General features: G+C 39.8%; 1 protein-coding gene across 2 annotated transcripts in view; it reads right to left on the minus strand.

Annotated features, from left to right (window-relative positions):
* The window catches only part of strn (striatin, calmodulin binding protein), a 54622-nt gene that overhangs the window by 18629 nt on the left and 15560 nt on the right, over positions 1-20433 (minus strand). For both annotated transcript variants that reach the window (XM_088075175.1, XM_088075174.1), the window contains exons 2-7: positions 13836-13939; positions 11743-11816; positions 9912-9996; positions 2503-2673; positions 2265-2400; positions 1289-1451 (exon numbers count right to left, since the gene is read on the minus strand). In XM_088075175.1, the coding sequence (XP_087931301.1) occupies positions 1289-1451; positions 2265-2400; positions 2503-2673; positions 9912-9996; positions 11743-11816; positions 13836-13939 (733 nt within the window). The remainder of the gene's footprint in view (positions 1-1288; positions 1452-2264; positions 2401-2502; positions 2674-9911; positions 9997-11742; positions 11817-13835; positions 13940-20433) is intronic.

Here is a 20433-nt window from a genome sequence, read left to right on the forward strand (position 1 = left end):
TCTGTTTTGTCACTGGCCGGATGACACTGGATGCGTTGCTAGGAGACGGTAGAAAAAGGGGGATTTGTGTAAACTGCGGGGGCCGCCGGGTCGCCAGCTGGGAACTTTATTTTGTAAAGAGGGTTTTATATAGACATATATAGACAGGAAATGCGTCGGTGCAGCCTCGTGAAAACATTTCTTTAAATTCTGCACGAAGCAGTCGGACCGACTGACGGGATATTCATGTCGATTAAAACGTCAATAAAAGTTTCTATCAGCTGTTTACACTCAACATTACGCTTGTTTATTGGTGCAGAGGAGTAATCTCTGAAGGAGAAAACATGAGTGTGTATTTCATACAAAAACACTGTCAAATTCAGATTATCACACATCACACGTACAACAGCACGTGCTCTAAATGATCCTCGACTTACAGCCCGCAAGACACGTCTGGCCCCTGACAGATATCCTAAAATCCTACAAACATCCTAAAATCCTAAAAATGTCCTGAAATCTTGAAACATGCAAAATTCTGACAAATGTCATAAATTCCTTGAAATGTACTGAAATCGTAGAAATATCCTAAAATCCAATAAATGTCTTAAAATCCGCCAAACGTCCTTAAATCTGAAAAACGTCATTAAATCAAAGAAATGTCTTTAAATTGTGAAATGATCCTAAAATACCAGAAACGTCCTAAAGCCGTAGAAACGATCCAAAATCCTGGAAATGCACTAAAATTCTTGAAATGTCCTAAAATCCTACAAACATCCTAAAATCCTAGAAATGTCCTGAAATCCTTGAAACATGCAAAATTCTGACAAATGTCCTAAATTCCTCAAAATGTCCTGAAATCGTAGAAACATCCTAAACTCAATAAATGTCCTAAAATCAAACAAATGTCCTTAAATCGTGAAAACATCCTAAATTCCAGAAACGTCATAAGGTAGCAGAAACATCCCAAAATCCTAGAAATGTCCTAAAATCTGAGAAATGTCCTAAAATCCTAGAACAGTATGTGGCGCTGCTGTGACGGGCCCCTGGCCTCCTGTCATTTTGTAAAAGTGTCCCCCAGTCAGAGCAGGTTGAGTATTTCTGAACTGGTTCGGGGACACTGTCCCTAGTTCATCTCAGTCGATGTCTCCTCAACACAGCACACAGACGTCTTTGTCTTTACGTCAGAATGTCTCCGCACTATCTGGCCGCGTCTAACGCGTTAAACCTTTACATGTTTTCAGTCAGTAAAAACCTGCACACGTGATTAAAAACTCGTCCTCCAAACGTCTCAAGTGTCCTCGTGTCTCACCCCACTCTCCGCTGTCCTCCCCGCTCCTGGACTCCGGCGATCCGTCCAGCTCGTCCGGACTCGCCAGGAAGTCAAACCCCTTGAGAGCCTCCTCCGTGTCGGGGTCGTCGCTGAGGTCAGAGGTCGTGGACGACGGGGTGGACGACTGTTTCTTCCTCACCATCTGTGAGGACACACAGGTGAGACAGATTTTAGAAAATCTGTTTTTTTATTGGCGACATCAGACAGGAAATGGCATCACAGGTCACCACCGTCTTCCTTACGCTACATTGTTTGTTTGTTTTTGTTTCACATATCACGAGCTGAGATTTGTGTTTTTGTTTCACTGTGAAGTCAAACATGTTGCTCGATTTTCAAAATAAAATTCCCTGCATGGGTCCGAGATCACGTTTCACTCGACTAATGTTACATCAGCAGCAGAATTAATGCTCCTGCTCACAGCCACTGGACATCGAATAGACAGAGAGCAAAGTATAATATACATAAAATATATCATGTATGAAATTACCACAAAATCAGGGAAAATGACGACAAAAATCAAGGAAAAATGACCACAAAATCAGAGAAAAATGACCACAAAAATCAAGGAAAATGACCACAAAATCAGAGAAAAATGACGACAAAAATCAAGGAAAAATGACCACAAAATCAGAGAAAATGACCACATAAAATAAGGAAAGATGACCACAAAATCAGGGAAAATGACGACAAAAATCAAGGAAAAATGACCACAAAATCAGGGAAAAATGACCACAAAAATCAAGGAAAAATGACCACAAAATCAGAGCAAATGACCACATAAAATAAGGAAAGATGACCACAAAATCAGGGAAAATGACGACAAAAATCAAGGAAAAATGACCACAAAATCAGGGAAAATTACCACAAAAATCAAGAAAAAATGACCAGTGTCTGAGACATAATGTCATCGTCATGCTGCCCATGGAATCAGGTGCTGAGTGTGTTCATGTCTTACTGTAGCCAGGTCTAAGATGGTCTTGTCCCGTCCTTCGCTGTCCTCCTCCTCGTCATCGTCGCTGAATTCTGCTGCGGCGCTCTCGATGAACTTGAAGGCCTCCAGCACGGTGGCCGAGTCCGACATGTCGGGTTTACTGGCAGGAGAGAGCGAGGAGAGGAGGTGAGTCTGGCGGAGACAATTAAAACCTGCATTTTTTTTGGAGAGATATAAATCATGATATGTTGTCCTCTGTTACCTGACCATGCCGCTGTCCTTCAGGGAGGACGGCTCGGTGCCGTTGACCATGGGTTCGGCTTTCTTCTCTGACGGTTTGTCTCCTGAGTCTCCGGTCAGACCGAGCAGCGCTCTCACTCTCTGAGACTTGACATCCAGGATGGTGTCTGTGTAGCCCACCTCCTGCAGGTATCTGAGGGCGGACACAGGAGACAGGAGACAAGAGACGAGAGACAGGAGACAAGAGGTCAGAGGGGGCTCAGGAGCAATTTTCGAACTCCTGTCCGTAGTTCTGCTTTTAGTAAATACAAAGGAAAAAAAATAGAGAAGATATCAAGGATACATAATGTGCATAAAAACATACAGTAAAAAAAGGAGAAAATCACAAATATCAAGGTTAAACACAATTAAAACACTCAACTATAAGACATAAAATAGTTAAATTACTCATATTTCACGTCAGCCAAAAATAAAACTTTAGTTAAAAATCTTAATACCTTTTGTTAATTTTATTTCGGTTGGTAGTGTGTTCCACATTTCCACGGCATGCAAAGTTTTGCTCGCTGTGCCCCTGGTGTTATAAATGTGTTGATAAATAAATATATGATATAGAGCCGCGGAAAACCAAATAGTGAACAACTTTGAGTGTTTGAAAGCCACAGCGCTGAAACCGCCAAATTTGCAGAGGTGGAAAGTGACTTCTTAAGACTTCATGTCTGCAGCCTGCTCCACCGCGGAAATGTGCCACAGCTCCTTCCAGCGCGCAGACATGTCCAACAGCCCGCTCCAGGGTGGACATGTATTTCGGTTATTAAAAAGTCTGTTAACCCTTTCCCCACCGAGTCTGCCAAATCCCACGCATCTGCCGTACGTGACACACTTTTGGGCTCTGTCTCACGCTCTCATGACACAGAGGAAATCTCACGCCAAAACACAGCGAGGACAGAAGTGTTTAACAATCATGTAAAAAGTGAAGGACTTTGACTGTAGAACAGCTGAGTGTTTGACAGCCACAGCATTTCATCATGGCGGATCAAACAGCCGATGGTCCGACAGCAGCGCAGTGAGACAGACAAACAGAGCGCAGCTTCTCCTCACAGCACCAAAGTGTCTGAAACAGACACATCTGCAGAGGTGAAAGTGACTTCTTTAGACTCTACAGACGACTTTGTGTTAGTTTCAGCTTTAATCAGACTTTGGATGAATTATTTAGAAACAGCAGGACGCATCGCTCCGTGTCTCATCTGGCCGCTCGCACTGAGCTCTCATTATTATTACCAGGGGCAGATGTAATGTTTTGGGGGCCCGGGGCCACAAGCACATGAGCTTATTTTCAGCCTTTCTCTAACTGTGAATGTCGGCAGGCTGTTGGCAGCTATAGGAGAAGTAGGCCGACTCAAAAGTTTTTAATTCCTGAGTAAAATGATTAACAGCACAGAAGTTTGACAGAAGCTGAAGTCAGAGTCCTGCAGTCAGGAGAGGTTGGCCTATTATCAGCACAATGTGCTTCAATTTACTGAAGTTTGTTTCAGCTGGACCTTTTCATTTTTATATAATGATGGAAAGTTTAATAAATAATAATAAATCATATATTTATTACTCTCCAACACACCATGGTCACATGACACTGTGTCAGTGAACTATGAGGGCAAAAAACAAACCACAAAAAAAACCTAAATAATTGTTCATTAATCGTAATCAAAGTAAAATGTTCAGTTAATGGTGATATTGATTTTAGGTATGAGGCTCGGACCTTTGCTGGGAGGACATTTTAGTAACTGGACCTCTGTGAGTTTTAGTAGAATAGGTCCTCCAGCTGGTGATGCTGTTCTACAGTATATTTGTCATGTTCAATGTCTGACAGAAAATAAATATTTAAACCAAAATTAACCTGATGATATCTTCATATCTCACTGAGGAGTCAAAGGAACCTTTAATAGCGATATATCACGATATATATCGATATCGACTGATATGAAAAAATGTATCGTGATAGGACTTTAATCCATATCGCCAAACTCTACATGGGGGTGTCAACTTTTCGCCTTTTGGTTGATCAAGGAAAAATGACTGCAAAATCAAGTAAAAACGAACACAAAATTCGAGTGCATGTATCAACTATTTATTGCTCCAACAGGTGTTGAACAAAGGTGTGATGGCGGACACGAGTCGGCACTCGGTGTCTGAGCTCATACGAGAGGCTGCTAATCTCTGTGAGGAATTAGACTACAAGTCATTTTAGTTTTCAAAATAAGAGCTCCTTCCTTGTGGCCAACTGCCATTTTCATTTATTTATTTATTTAGGATTTTGTTGGTTTCAGTCCTCCATCGCTGACCTCTGACCTTCACAGAAACGTCCCTGTGTGGCCTGAACGTGGCTCTTCATTCTGTTTTTCAGTCTCTTCCTGCAGCATTGGTGCCTTGCTGTACCCGCCGAGCTACACAACACCACGATTATATCAACGGAGCAGCGTCCTTAAAGGGCAACGCCACCAACTTCAGGACTGCAGATACACTGATTCAGTTCAATGTTGAACACAGAGAAAAAAAAAGAGAAAATGCAGAATTTCTGCAGGAAATCGGGTGAGAAAATTCAAAATTCTCTTTCGTTGACCTGTAATATTTAATTATCTTAATTATTCTATTTTAATTCATCTATCTTAGTTTGTCTATTAATTTCCTCTTTTATTCCCTCTGTTTTAACCTTTGAACCCTGGATCGATATCAGTTTTCTGTGCTGTGTTAAGGCGCCTTTTACAAGCTGTTCGACCCTTTAAAAACCTGAGAAAAACGCAGTGACCAACTTGGCAAGAAATTTCCCACAAATTTCAAGAAACTTTTTAAAGGTGACAGGAAAAAGGCCTTAAAAATAGTTTAAAAAAGAGTGAAGGATTAACATTATCAAGAAAAAAAATCCAGAAAACTGTATTTATAATTATAAAAAAAGTCATATTTAAAATTATGATACAGAAAAAATATAATAAAATATAAAATAAATACATATAAAAATACATTTTCACCATATAGGTCTTTTATTAGAATTTCTTTTAATCGCTTATTTTACATTTAAGTTTTCGGACCATGTCATGTTACTTGCTTGTTGCATTTTTCCCCATGTTGTAGTTTTGTTTTTTTATAACTCAAACTCATTTTCTCAGGTTTCAAAGGGTTAATTCTGTTACGTCTGTGTTTACTGGTAATATTATTTGTGTTTACTCTGTTAGCACGGGTTGTTATCGTTAGTTATTTATTTTCGTCTGACCTCAGATCAGCATTATTGTCTGGCTCTTATTGTTAAGTTGACAAAGCACTTTTATAAATTCTGTTTTTAAAGGCGCTTTATAAATAAACTGATTAATATCTCTTGCACTCACTGATTTTGTATCTGTTAGAAACAGATATGATAGATATGCGATGTCAGACGTTATTTGGTTTTTTTGTGGCTCCGCAAAGTTAAAGACAATTTTGGCCGATTTTATAATCAGAATTTTACTGCCAGTTAAATTTACACACAAGGAATTTCACTGACAAAAACCTGAACTTTCAATAGAAATCATCAATAGAAATGTAGTCGCAGTATAAAAATATAAAATGAGAAACAGAATATAAAGAATACAAAATGTACAAAAGCTGCAGTGAAGGAATTGTACAGCTTTAGTTAAAGGAATTATTTACGAAGGTTATATACTTACTTAAATATTTAAGCTTAAATATTTAAGCAAAGATGTAAAGTTCATCCTACATCTAACAACGTCTGAATAAAGCTGAGCAACAGGCCAAAAACTGAGGAAGTTCAGACTGATCTCTGTACTGTACCTTCACCGCGGGACGCCAAGAGACGCAGGAGCCTGCTGACCTGAGAGCAGCGACTGAACGAGGCGTTTTATCGTCGGCGGACGGAGGTTCGACTCTGAATAACGCCGAGTGTGTTTGTTCACGGGGAGAGAGGAAGGTCGGCCTCCCTCTCTCTGTACCAGCCTCTGCGATCGCAGGAGGCCTCGACGCCTCCGCACAATCCTCCATTCACTGTCACCACACACACACACACACACACACACACACACACACACACACACACACACACACACACACACACCCTTCTGTCTTTGTAAGGACTCTCATTGACATAATGCATTCCCTTACTCAAACCTTAACCATCACAGCTAAATGTCAAACCTCAACCCCAAAACGACCCTGACTGAACCCTAAAACCACGTTTTAACCCTCTCAGTCCTCTGAAGATGTGAGGACTGCTCAAAATGTCCTCACTCTGCTGCAAAAATACTTTTTTGGCGCTCACTGTCGGTGCGTTTCCACTACATGGTACCGGCTCTACTCTACTCGCCTGTTTTGGTTTTCCATTAGGAAAAAGTACCTGGTACCTTTTTAGTACCTGCTCTCCTGGGGTTCCAAAAAGAGCTGACCGGTACTACGAGGTACTAAGAGGTACTACGAGGTACTACGAGGTACTACAAGGTACTAAGAGGTACCAAGATGTGGCGTGCACACACTGCAGACCACTGATTGGTCAGAGAGAGACGTCACGGCGTCATCAATGCGCTGCACCTACAGAAAACCCTGAACAGCACAAACAGCAAAGCTACTGCAGTTTGGTATCATTTCTTCTTTCTTTCCCAAAATGGTGACCAGAAAGATCACGCCGTGGTCGCTCGAGGACGTGCAAACGTTCCTCAGCTTGCTGGTCGAAGAGCGTATCCAGCGAGTGCGAGTCTGTGTGTATGAAAAGTTCGAATTACGGGGAGCTAAGAGGAGCTCGGCTCAGGCGGAGCTCTAAAAAACGGTTCACTTTTGTGTTACAGAAAACACATTTTCTGCACATAAAGGTTCCTGAAATAATAAAAAATAAAAGTAACATGTCAATGTTGTGTTTATTCGCTCTTTACTTTCCATCTCTGAACATCTGTCTCCACTCTTTAACGTCCGTGTTTATTCCTGCTGCGACCGTCTGTGCGTGAAGCGGCACTGCGCTCAGATTCCTACATTTCCGTATTGACCTGAACTCCTCATCGTCCCACAGAGGGACGGAGACGGAGAGGACACGTTACCGGCGGGTATTAGTACAACCTTTCTCACAGTAACTCTGTTACTGACTCTCTTTATGAATGTGACATGTTTAGTGATGTGCACCGAAAAATGAAGCTCCCCGAAAGTAACTGTGCAATTCGAACCCTGACGTCATGGTGTTGCACATTGTTGCTATGACGACCAGCTACACTGAGGCGGTACTTGTAATGGAAAACAACCCCCACACACACAGCCAAAAGAAAGACAACAAACACATTCACGAAAAGAAGTTTGTCGTTTTTTTTTTTAAAAAGTGACACCTTAAGTCTTTCTGATGTGTAAAGTTTTGACGCCGCTGTCAGGAGACGCCGCTGTCAGGAGACGCCGCTGTCAGGCGCCGTTTACACGGTTCTTGCATGAAACATTAAACTTTTGCTGCTGTTTTGCTTGTTCACACGACCACGGCGTTTCGGGGGCTTGAAGCGTGTAATCTTTTGAAAACGCCACTCCTTCTGTGAACGCTGACGCCACTGCTGAACTTTTGTGCAACAGCGTGGTCTTCTTCTGTGGTGTCAGTACAAAGTTACACCGCCATCTAGCGGCCTGGCACGCTGCAGAACAAACGCTTCTGAGTGAAATCGCGTTTGCTGGGAAAAATCGTCGCTCTGCGCTGTGTGTCTTTAGATTTCAGTCAGATATATAAAGATTTTATTCCGTGTCTGCCGCTGTTTCTTCGGAGGTTTTTAAACTTCTCGCCTTTGTGCGTCACTACTTTCGGGACTCAAAAGTAGGTCGTTTTTTTGCTCCCTGATTGGAGCGTTTGGCGCAGACGTAAACAACACAAAACTTTGGTATTTTCATACATTTCTCCGTGCAGAATCATTTCCTGACCTCCATCTGCAGTCATTCCCGTCACGTGACGTCATGTGCAAACATTTATTTGGGAATCTTTATGTGTAAATAACCGAGGGGAAAAAACTCAAAACAAACATGATGTTTCTGAGATTTCTGTTTTCTTTCCTTCCTGCAGAGAATCATTTCCATCCATGCAGATTCGTCGGATGCAGATTCGTCAGATGCAGATGAACTTTCATTTAAAGCTACTTTTGACTTGTTCTTCACTACATTTATCTGACAGCTGGAGTCACTTTAAAGATGAAGACGCATTTTACATTCACACACAAAATCACGTGACCAGGTCATTATTGATAAAACCACTAAACAGTAGAGCCTGAATACTTAAATATTTTCTCTGCCCGATCCGGCCAAAACTTTACAACACTGAAGTGCACCTTAATGCACTAATAATAATAATAATAATTCAAAAATAAAAACTAAAATAAAAATAAAAGCTATTTGGACATACATTCACATTTTTTTGGGAATGCCCTAAGATCTCAGATTTCTCAGATTTCCAGAAATTTTGCACAGGAACTGAGTAAAAAATGTTTTTCACGTTGAGATTCAGGCCTCTTCACACAGAGCTCGCCACCTGAAACACGGCTCCTGAGTAAATTCGGATTCGACAAACTCCTCCGTGCAGGGAGACGTATTTTTGACAGACCTCCTCAGTCACACAGTGGCACCGCGAAACTTAACGTTAACGTCCCACCCTGAGAAAGACGAGCACGAGTGAAGGTCTGGCTGAGAGAACATTTTTTGGAATAGATGGTGTTTATTGCTCTTTATTTTAATTATGATCTTTTTAAAAATAACTATTATTATTATTAATAATAATAAAAAATAATGATTATATCATTAGATATTATTATTAATAAAAAATTAAAACCTGCACGTAAAATCAGAATTAGACATATGTATAAAATTATATTACATTAGAAGTAGTAGTAGTATTTATTTATATTAATTGTCTGTTTGTAATCTGAGATGTCTTTGTGGAGAGCCCTGTGCTGTTTAGTTGAAAATAATTAATAAACATAATAATAATAATAATAATAATAATAACAATAATAATATGATATAAAATAATAAAACGGTGCCTTTCTGTCACCTGTGACTTCTTTTACTTTTGATACTTAAAGTCCATTTTGCTGCTGATTCTTCTCTTCGTTTCTGAAGTAAAATGACGAACGCAGTACTTTTCCTTGTATTTGCTTATACTGTGGTATTATTACTTTTACTTAAGTCACAGATCTGAGTACTTCTTCCAGCTCTGTCAGCTCCAACTGGTCACACTGGATTAGTCTGTTTGATTCCCATTAAAAGTGTTAATCTCCATTAAGGAGATTGACTCTGCTGCTTTTTGTTCTGACACACACACACACACACACACGTGTAAACACACACACACACAGTCAGCTGTCCCATGACACTGTGAGAGTCTACATGAGTGTGTGTGTGTGTGTGTGTGTGTGTGTGTGTGTGTGTGTGTGTGTGTGAACTCACTGTCGGAGCAGCTGGCGTCCTTGTTTCCAGCTGAGCTGATGGCTGCTGTTGGGAGGACTGGGAGCTTCGCTGTCGTTGCCCTCGTCTGTGAGAGAGAGAGAGTTACCAACATGTTTCTATCGTTCATTCATCCACATCGTCCGCCTCCTCCGGGAGTCCCGATGGGATTTACAATCCCCAGAGTGAGTTTCGGGTCTGACGCGGACTTTTCCTCTCTGTTAGACGAGTCCACAATAATCCACACGGAGGCATCCAAGAGGCGTCCTGACGCCGAATCACCTCAGCTGGCTGCTCTGAAAACCCGAGAGGACAGAGGCTCGTCTTCGGCCTAAACGTCCCTTATTCTTGATGCGTGAAGTCTTTAAAGTGTTCACAAAAAATCAACCGTTAATTTTACAATGTGATGCAGTTTAAAGGGATATTTCACCCAAAACATAAATCATTCGTTCGTGCTGCAGTTTTACATTTTACAACAAAATGTAGCCCAACTGTGAGGAAACTTCTGTACGCTTCACTGTGGTATAAATTTTAAGTCCACCACTCTGTTTTCATCAAAATTGTAAAACTAATTAAACCGATTATTTTTGGCTCAGCTGACACCAAACTTGCTGCAGGGCGTCTTCAGACTGTCCGACACAAACTGCACAGATTTTTGATTTGTCAGAAACTGAGCCTTCAGTGCACTGAAATGTTTGACTGTAAACGCTGCCGTGAATATATACGTACAAATTATTGCTAAATAAATCTTCAAGGTTAATAAATGACAAAATGTTGCTGTTATTGTAGATAAAGTGTGTGACATTTCAGATTTGTATCTGAATTTTTGGCAGCATTTTAAATTCTGCCCACGTGTAAACTTATTGCAGTCTTTGGGAAAATTGCGTGTTTAAACATCAGTTTTTCACTGATGGATCAAATCAAACGATCAGCATCTCTGCAGATTCTCAGAGTTTCGTCTTTAAGTGAGTTTTTGGCAGCACTTTCCATGCACAGACAGCTGATATCCTGCCCCCTGCTGGTCACTGAGATACTGACTTGTTTTTGGTGTCTGAGGTTGTGAGTTCGAGTCTCCTGTGACGCTGAATGCTCATTTTAACTCTGCGTTCACACCAGACACCGAGAAAAAAATTCATGTTGCGTTACTCGCACGTTTGAAGGCTACAATGTTTTGTTTTGACTCGCTCCGTACGCCCAAATTACACGCGCCAAAAATCACCGGACGTCAAGCCGGTTAACTGTTGTTTAAATATAAAGGGGTGATGTTAACGGCTGATAACTGGGGTTGTGCTAACTTGCCAGTATAACCAATAGCTGTAATCCAGGAACAAAAAAATTCTGTCAATTTACCAGATAGTCCGACCTACTCATTTACTTTCCTCCAAGCGAGTTTCTTTTTGTTTTTGTACATCATACGTCACCAGAGGATCTCAGGGCTGATTGGTTATCACGGCGCAAATCAGACGTAGAAGTTCCGATTTTTCAACTCTTGGGAACTGCAAAAACTCACAACTCTCTTTAACTCTCCGTCCACGTTTGTCCACGTCTTTGCATTGACTTTGAATGTAAACACGCCACATGAAGCGCTCGCATCGTGTCCCGTGCGCACGCTCAGTAATGCATAGTTGTTGTCTTCAAATCTCTTTTGTGTCTTTTTCACCAGAACACGCCCAGCGTCAAACGCACCACTGTTTGTTTACGTTTTTGTCTCCATAGCAACTAAACACAAAACCCTGTGACTCTGTAATCTCCCAGTGCGATACAGTGAGCATGATCACAGCAGCCACTTCTGATCATGACGGAAACATCAGCAGTCAGAAGGAGAGAGTCTCACCTGAGTCATAACTTGGAGGTTTGATCTCTCCCTGGTTCAGTTCTGTCCCGTATTTCAGCTTATGGTACTTTGCCCTGAGGGTGACCACCCACACACACACACACACACACACACACACACACACACAATTACACATTATACATTACAACTTTTAAAAAAGATAAATTATTAACGTAAAGACAATAACAGTTTATTTGCATACAGGTGGTTTTGCATTTTTAATTGAATCAGAAACAAATAGACGTTACTGCAGATTAACTGATTTTCTTAAAAGAAACAAAACAAAATGAAACGAAACGAAAAGAAAAAGCACAAGTCGCCTCTGGTTTGACTTTAGTTCAGCTCACAATGAGAGTGAATTTTCATGACGTTAAAGTTTCTTATTGTGACTTAACCCTTTGAAATCCTCACAAGTTGTGCAAGTTGGCTGCATTGAAAAAATAAAACTAAATGGGAAGAAAGCGATGTGCTGCTTAAGAAAAAACGCCAAAGAAACAAGAGACCAGTAAAAAATGAGAAAAAAATTACCTGAAAATTAGTGAAGGGAAAGTACAAAAAAACAGACAAAAATAACCTGTAAAAAGTACTAATTATAAAAATATTTTTAAAATTAGATATTCTATAACACATTTTTGAATATATAGTCTGAATAAACACAAATATAGTTTTTTCTCTATTTTTTGATAGTTTTCTAATATTTGTTTCTCTCTCAGTCTCTTTCCTTTTTTTCACATTCATTTTCAGGCTGTTTTCTTGCCACCTTTTTACCTTTTTATCAGTTTCTTTAATAATTCACTCTTTGACTCTAGAGATAATTAAAAAAACTCGCTCAAAGGTTTTAATGCTTGTGAAAGACGTCTGAATGCAGCACACACAAAAAACGTTGATCCTCGTTTCAAAGGGTTAAAGAGAAGTAATTGTTCAAAGATTTAAGTTTCTCTTAGATGATTTAGAAACAAAATGACGTCAAATAAATCTTCAGAAGTAGAGAAAATGATCAGCGGTGACGTAAAGGTTTGTAACTAAAGGAAACGCCGAGCGTGAAATGGATGCGTGCGCCTCAGAGAGCAGCTTATCCTCTTATGGAATTATTGCTGATAAATCACATAATCTGGCGACAGATTTTACGCCGTTTTGTTGTCCGAGCGTTTGATCTGCAGGTCCGGATGACGTTCACTGAAGCGTTTAGAAGAGGAGGATTGTGGGAAAGCTTTACAAATCAATATGTATCAGTGTCAGCAAAGCTTAAACATCATATTTCACATCATAAAAACAATCTAAAGCCTCAGAAACTTCATTTAAGACACGATGAGACACTTTAAGTCCCCTGGTTTAGTCTTGTTTATGTGCCTGACTTATGTTTTAGTTATGAGTACATGCTTCCTTCTGCGGATTATCCCGAGAGACCGAGTGGTTTCTAAAAAGAGACGTCGCTGTTGAGTTTTAGAAATGAATTTTTTTTCCCCCTGTGATTTTAGGACGTTCCTGAGATTTCAGGATCTTTCCAAGATTTTTGGACATTTCTAGTATTTTGCACATCTCTAGGATTTTAGAAAGTTTCTTGGCTTTTAGGAAATTTCAAGGATTTTATGACATTTCTAGAATTTCAAGTCATTTCTAAGATTTTCGGACATGCCTAGCATTTCAGGATTTCTAGTATTTTTCTTAGATTTTAGGACATTTCTAAGATTTTTGAAAGTTTGTAGTATTTTTGCACATTTCTAGGATTTTAGGACATTTCCACGATTTCAGGACATATCTAAAATTTTAAGACATTTCCAGGATTTCAGGACATGTCTAGGCTTTTAGGACGTTTGTATGATTTTAGGACATTAGTGTCTTATCTAGGACCTCTGTCGGGGGTGTGGGGGATCCTCCTCTGGCTCTTTTGTTGATCAATAAGCTCTATATTGATGCTGTTTTATGTCTCTGACACCTTATGGACGCTAAAAGGACAAAAACAATGTTGTATTTTTGATCTAGACTGATAAATAGCACCACAGGAAAAAAATGATTTTTTTTTAATTTTGGGGGCCATCTGTCGGTTCAAAGTTAGATTTCGGTTTATCATTTGATGAGTGTGTCCTCCTCACCTCTCCTGTTTGAGGGCGTACTCCAGCATCTTGATCCGTCTCACCAGGTCTTTCTTCAGGTTCTCCTGTCCTCGCCGCTCGCCCTGCAGGAAGGCGATCTGAGCCTGCGGGGGACAGAGGACACACTGAGCGCTGATGGACCACAGGGACAGAGCAGCACAAACCACATCTGAACTTCACTCTCGGACACCTTTTATGTCTTCAGTCATTAAGAGCGGACCCCCGCTGTGCGTTTCTATTAAACACCAGAGTGCCGTTAATTGCACGAGCGACACTCGCAGGAAAAGAGGACGAACAGACGGCGAGGATGAGATTAAACCGAACCTCAGGGGGTCCATAAAAACATCTCCATTAAACATGATGATGATGAGAAACTGAAACAAAATCACCGAATCAACAAAGTCTGAATCTTTTGTTTTCTGTAACTGTTTGCCTCGATGATCCGCGCTGCTTTTATTTTCTGTGATCTCGGTCTAACTCCCCCCGCAGAGATCATTAAAGCTTCATCCGGGCTCATTCTGATTTCCTTTATCTCCACTTTGGTGCTCAGCGGCCCCGCAGAGGCTTGAGTCGGGGAGGAAGGAGCAGCGGTGGCGGTTTAGTGGATTTAGAAAATGATGTGTGATTTCTCTGAGGGGAAGTGGTGTGAGGGACCATGAAGGCTGAAATAACTCGGCCCCACAGCCCCGCACCCACGCCATCATCTGCAATATCACACCGTCCAAGTCCAAACTTTATTTTATTTATTTAGTTATTTTCATGGTGTGCCGTACTGCAGTCGTCTGAAACCGCAAAACTTCAGTTTTCAGTCCGATTTTCTTAAATCACTGAACTCAACAAGCTTATATTTGGGACGAGCGTCTATACGGGACGGGCTCGATGCTCAGCAAAGACTGAAAATACAATCAATTATTTATTCAACTGTTTGAAACCTAAACAAATTGGTCTTTCTTTCCCTTTAAAAAAATAAATAAATAAATAAAAAATGTAAATGACGTAATGAGCAAAAAATAAATAAAGATAAAAAAGATGAGCAAGAACCAGAAGTTAGCAAGAATCTGTGAAAAGTACAAAAAATTACTTGGAAATTAGTCCAAAAAGAGAAAGTGAAAAAAAAGAAATGACTTGAAAATTAAAATAATTCTGTAAAATAATTTCAAATATATGATCATGAATATAGTTAACTGGAAATGTTTCCTTCAGTTTTTTTTTGACTAAAAGATTTTTGGGTTTTTTTTATGTTTGTAAAACAAAGAAACATCTTCATCAGCCGTACAACAAAAAACAAAATATAATGAACAGAGAAATAAAGGACAGATAATACGCAAAATATATGTAAAATAAAGTACAATGATAAGACACAAAATAATAAAGACACATAATACAACAAAAGGCTCCCAAAGCCTCCTGGGAAACGGACAGGGACTGAAAGGTAACGTGTGACCGACGAACACGCCGCGTCTCTGCGTCTGATCCGTCTTCACGCCTCCTCTCGCCGTGGGAACAGACGACATGTGACCGACCTAAAGTCGAGGTCAAATACCGAGCGAGGAGGAGGTGAACGCCGCACACACACGCAGCTGTGACACTCTGTGTGTCGGTTTAACCCTTTGAAACCCTTTGAAGCTGATTCAAGAACATCAGAAGGCAACGAGGAGTTTTACATGAAATGACCAAAATATTGGCAAGAAATTATATAAAAATTCACTGAAAATTTGCAAAAGAGAACAAAAACAGAGAAAAATAAACACGCAAATTGACCCCTTAAAAACACTTTCTCTTTCTTTTTTATTTTTTTTTTTTTTTAATTTTCTCTCTTTTTTTAACTTCTTTTCCAGGTCATTTTTTATTGTCACTTTTCACTAATTTCTTGCAATTTCATTTCATACATTTCTTGACAAATTGCTCATTGCCCTTTTTGCCATATTCTCCAGAAAATAAATCAAAGCATTTAAAGGGATATTTTAACTGCTTCTGAAAGGTGTCAAAGTGCAACACAAGCAACGGGATGATGGACCAGGTTTCAAAGGGTTAAGAAAATGTTTTCTGGTCTTACACAAATAAAATATAATAATAATAATAATTAGTATTACTACTAATAATAATAATAATAATAATAATAAATTATTATTATTATTATCATAATGTTGCCGTGGTAACGGTGTTGGTCGTTGACAGTGAGCTGCAGGCTCAGTGTGCAGAGACACAGCTGTTTCCAGCAGCATCTGTGACATCAGCGCTGATGTCACCACACCCCCCCCGCACCCCTGAGGTTCAGCGCTCCTCTGCTTTACTGCCTCCTGCTCCTCCTCCTGCTGCTCCTCCTGCTGCTGCTCCTGCTGCTCCTCCTCCTGCCACTCCTCCTGCCGCTCCTCCTGCTGCTCCTGCTGCTCCTCCTCCTGCTGCTCCTGCTGCTCCTGCTGCTGCTCCTCCTGCTGCTCCTGCTGCTCCTCCTGCTGCTCCTCCTGCTGCTGCTCCTCCTCCTGCTCCTCCTGCTGCTCCTGCTGCTGCTCCTGCTGCTCCTCACACTGACAGTTGTTGTAAAATCCAGGTCAGCGGTTACATTTCATGCGGTCGTTGGAAACAAAGCGTTCCAGCTGGCAGGAGTGTGTTTACCTCCGTTATTCACTCAGGATACGAGGGGCGGGGGTCGTTCATTTTTATTGATATTGACAACGTTATCGAGACTCTTTCACCATCCGAGCCCTTCGATACTTTTATGTTATTTGGTGGACAGACGAGGCAAAAATTCACTTTTAACAGAACTGTGTTTTTGTCACTTTCAGTGATGATTTTAGCGATTAGGAAATAAATGACTATTTTAATTAAAATATATACTTTGAAAGATCTTGGCATCAGTAGTTTTAATGATGTAAATTATGACTTTAAACAGGTCGCAGTTTCATCTCCACTCTCCATTTCATATTGTGGCGAAAACAAATTTCTCACACAAACAGCTGTATCATTCAAGTTTCTCACCAAAAACTACATTTTAACTATTAATTTCTAAAATAATTTTAAATATCTAATTATGACAATTACAAATATAGCCCTCCGAAAAGTTTTCCCTTACTTTTACGAAAATAATTTTCTAAATCTACTAATTTCTTGCAATTTGTTGGACATTTCTCGCTGAGTCAATTATTCCCATGTTTTTTTTTAAAAAAAATAAAATTATATGCTCAGAGTTTAAAGATTTAAATACTGACAGGTGAAAGACATCTGAGGTTAAACCAGGTCTCAAAGGGTTAAACAGATTTACATATTAGGGTTGTGGTAAATATTTTCTGCACTTTTCTTTAGAAATGCTTTCACCAAACCTTAAAGCAAATAGCATGCAACTTTAAATGTCTGCATTTTGTATTTATTTTTTTTTTTAATTTAAAAAATGCTTCAAACATTGCATATTTTCTTTCTTTAAACACTTTCTTCTTTTCCTTTTTAAAAGTCCTTTTTGGCCTCTGAAAATGTTTTTATAGAAAATCTTTGGGGCTTTTCTTTTCTTTAATTTTTTTTTGTGATGATATTTTTTTTCTTTATTTTCATAAAAAATAATCAACATCCAGAAACCGCAAAACAACATAATTAAAACAATTAATTAAAAATTGGAAAAGTTGGCAAATGATTTTGTTTTGATTGACTTGATCATTTCATCTGCATACATATATATATATATATATATTTAGTGCGCGTGATATACGAGAAAACGGAGGAGCAGTTATAGAAAACATGAATTAGTGATCGATATCTGAGCAGAACGGATGCTGCAGGCAGCCGCTCTGTTCATTTAGAGGCTGCAAACTAAACCCCTCCACACACACACACACACCCACACACACACACACACACACACACACACACACACACACACACACACACACACAGGCTGAGGAGGAAGTAGGGCGCTCGGCCCTTCGTTCATGTCAAACACACTATAAGTGGGTCGCTCGGCACTCGAGGCGACTGCGTGTTGAAGTGAGCGGAGACGATGACGGGAAACGAGACGAGCTCTCTGTTTGGAAACAGTTTGACGATCTCGGAGGAAAACAAGCTTCATCACGCAACGCTGAACGTAAAGACGACTCTGACACAGATACAAACAAACAAACAAGCAAACAAACAACAACAAACATCACGGTCTTTCTCTCGCTCACATTTCATCTGAATTTCTGTCTGTTTGATTGTTTGGAAAATCATCATCATCAATAGTATTTAACCACAATCTGATATCTGAGATATTTATGCCAACTGTAGTTTAATTCAAGAAAAATCAGAATCTTTAACCCTTTAGTGTCTGTTTGTCTCATTTTAGTCTCTTTCCTTCTTCCTGTTGTGATAACTGTGTGTGTGTTGATACATGTGTCCTAAATGTAGTCCAGATTGTGTATTTGAGTGTAATCAGTGAATTTGCAGCTCAGCTCCTACAATAAGTCTAAAATACACTGTGGAAACTAAATAGTTACATTCAGACTGTTCAGGTCCAAAAATGCTCCATTGAAACCCATTCAAACTGACATTTTTGATCCCACAGCCATCAGAGCAGAAAAACAGGACTTGTATTATTTCTGGGTGTCATTCTGGGCTTTTGACTCTGAATTTGTCATTTTGACTATTTTCCACCTGATGAGGTCATTTTGACCATATTTGGCATATGGAGGAAATACATGCTATTTCCACTAGGTGACCTGTCACAGTCAATGTAGCTGCTGATCACTGACATATCCCAGACTGTCAGCAGCTACACTCACACACTGACATATCCCAGACTGTCAGCAGCTACACTCACACACTGACATATCCCAGACTGTCAGCAATAAAAAATCTACTTTATATAGAAAATGAAAATAATTAATATTTTGTGTGATTTTTCATCTAAAAACTATAGTGGCATCATAACAAAAACCTACCTAAACAGCATAACCGGCCGTTATTTCCAGAGAAATCGAGCGGCTCGGCTGTGGTTTTAAAGGGTTAAAAGCACCCTCAGAGGAGCCGTCACTCTCCATGCAGGACAAAGTGGGTAACCCACATCAGCCTTTTCTCTTCTCTTTTTTGGGAACGAGTCGCTGCTCCACATCAGATCACCGAGAAAAAGACACTTAACTTCTACGAGGATGAAGAAAGTCGATCTAAAGCTCGTCATTTAATTACCGTCACCATACCGACTGCTTTAACCCTTTCAGACCTGGACCCACATCAGTGCTGCGATCAAACGTCTTTCACAAGCTGTCTGAGCCTTTGAAACCCCAACAAATTATACTGATTATTATTATTTTTCTTCCTTTTTTTTAAAATCAGTGGAAAAAAGGCAACGAACAACAGGCCAAAGAAATGTCCCACAAATTTAAAGAAAATAATTACATTAAAAAAATGTTTCACAAAGGGGAAGGATTGTCAGAAAATAATCCCAAAAAAGGGAAAAATGTCCAGAAAACCTTATTTAAATTAGCCATAATTTTTATTTACAATTATGTTACCGGATAAAAAAATCAAATAAACACTTTTTTTTCAGCACTTTTTTAATATCTTTTTTCCCCTTTTTTAATGCTTATTTTGAGGTCATTTTGTTTGAAACTTTTTTTTTTTTTGGGTCATGTCTTGTTCAGTTGCTCATTGACCTTCTGTGTTTTTGAAAGAAATCAAACCAATCGGCTCAGGCTTCGAAGGGTTAAGCAGAGTTCACTCCTGAATGATGTCATTTATTTCACCGTTATCATAAAAATACTGAATGTGATTTTTTGGTTTGTTTTTCTTCGTTTGTTGTTTCCTGTGAGTTTGCCGGCTTTTTGAAAGAGCTCGAGGAGCAAACTATTGTTGTGCTCTGATTTGTACTTTAAAAAAAAACAATAAAACTTGCGGGAAAAAATAATAAAAAAAATTGGGTCCAGCTGCGTTAAGGACCGTCTGTCTTTAAAATCGTGTTTTCTGATTTTGGAGATGAAACTTTACTTCCTGCAGGCTCATCTATAGAAAGTGAACATTTCATCCCGATAATCGTGTTTCTCTCAGCTCGTCTTCACCGAGCTGCCGTCTGCTCTCACAGAGGACGCGCTGGACCGCAGAGTCTTACTTTGTCCTCTTTAAGACAACGAGGATTACAGGAAGATTAAACTCTGTCGGCCTTCAGCTGCTCTCGAAACAGGAAACTGCGCACAGAGAGCAGCTTCTCTGGCCGATAAGACACGATGACGTCTTTGTGTTTGTTTTTCTCATCACCTGAAGGTCTGAAAGGCTGAGATGTGCTGAGCACAGATGAATTTAATTTGTGCATTTTCATTAAAAATCGACATTTCAGACAAAAAGCTGGAAAATCATATTTTTGAAAAAAAAAGAGCAAAATGAATTTCATTTTTATATTTTGTTTTTTTCCCTCTTATCTTCTTCTGTCAACTTGAATTGTCCAAAAATAATATTGTGTTTGAGTTCTAGTGGAACTACAGAGGAACGTTCCCCAAACTGTCAGGAAGCAGCAGCTACAGAACCGTCCCTAAGTCACGGCTCTGCTGTGATCTCTGCACATTTACACCAAACATCAGACATCAGTTTATTCTCTCAGCAGAACCGAGACTCACGACACCTGAACTCAAACCGCGTCCAG

The sequence above is a fragment of the Plectropomus leopardus genome, chromosome 3 (assembly GCF_026936395.1).
Source record: "Plectropomus leopardus strain MGB_pleo_1.0 chromosome 3, ASM2693639v1, whole genome shotgun sequence".
Lineage (NCBI taxonomy): Eukaryota > Metazoa > Chordata > Actinopteri > Perciformes > Serranidae > Plectropomus > Plectropomus leopardus.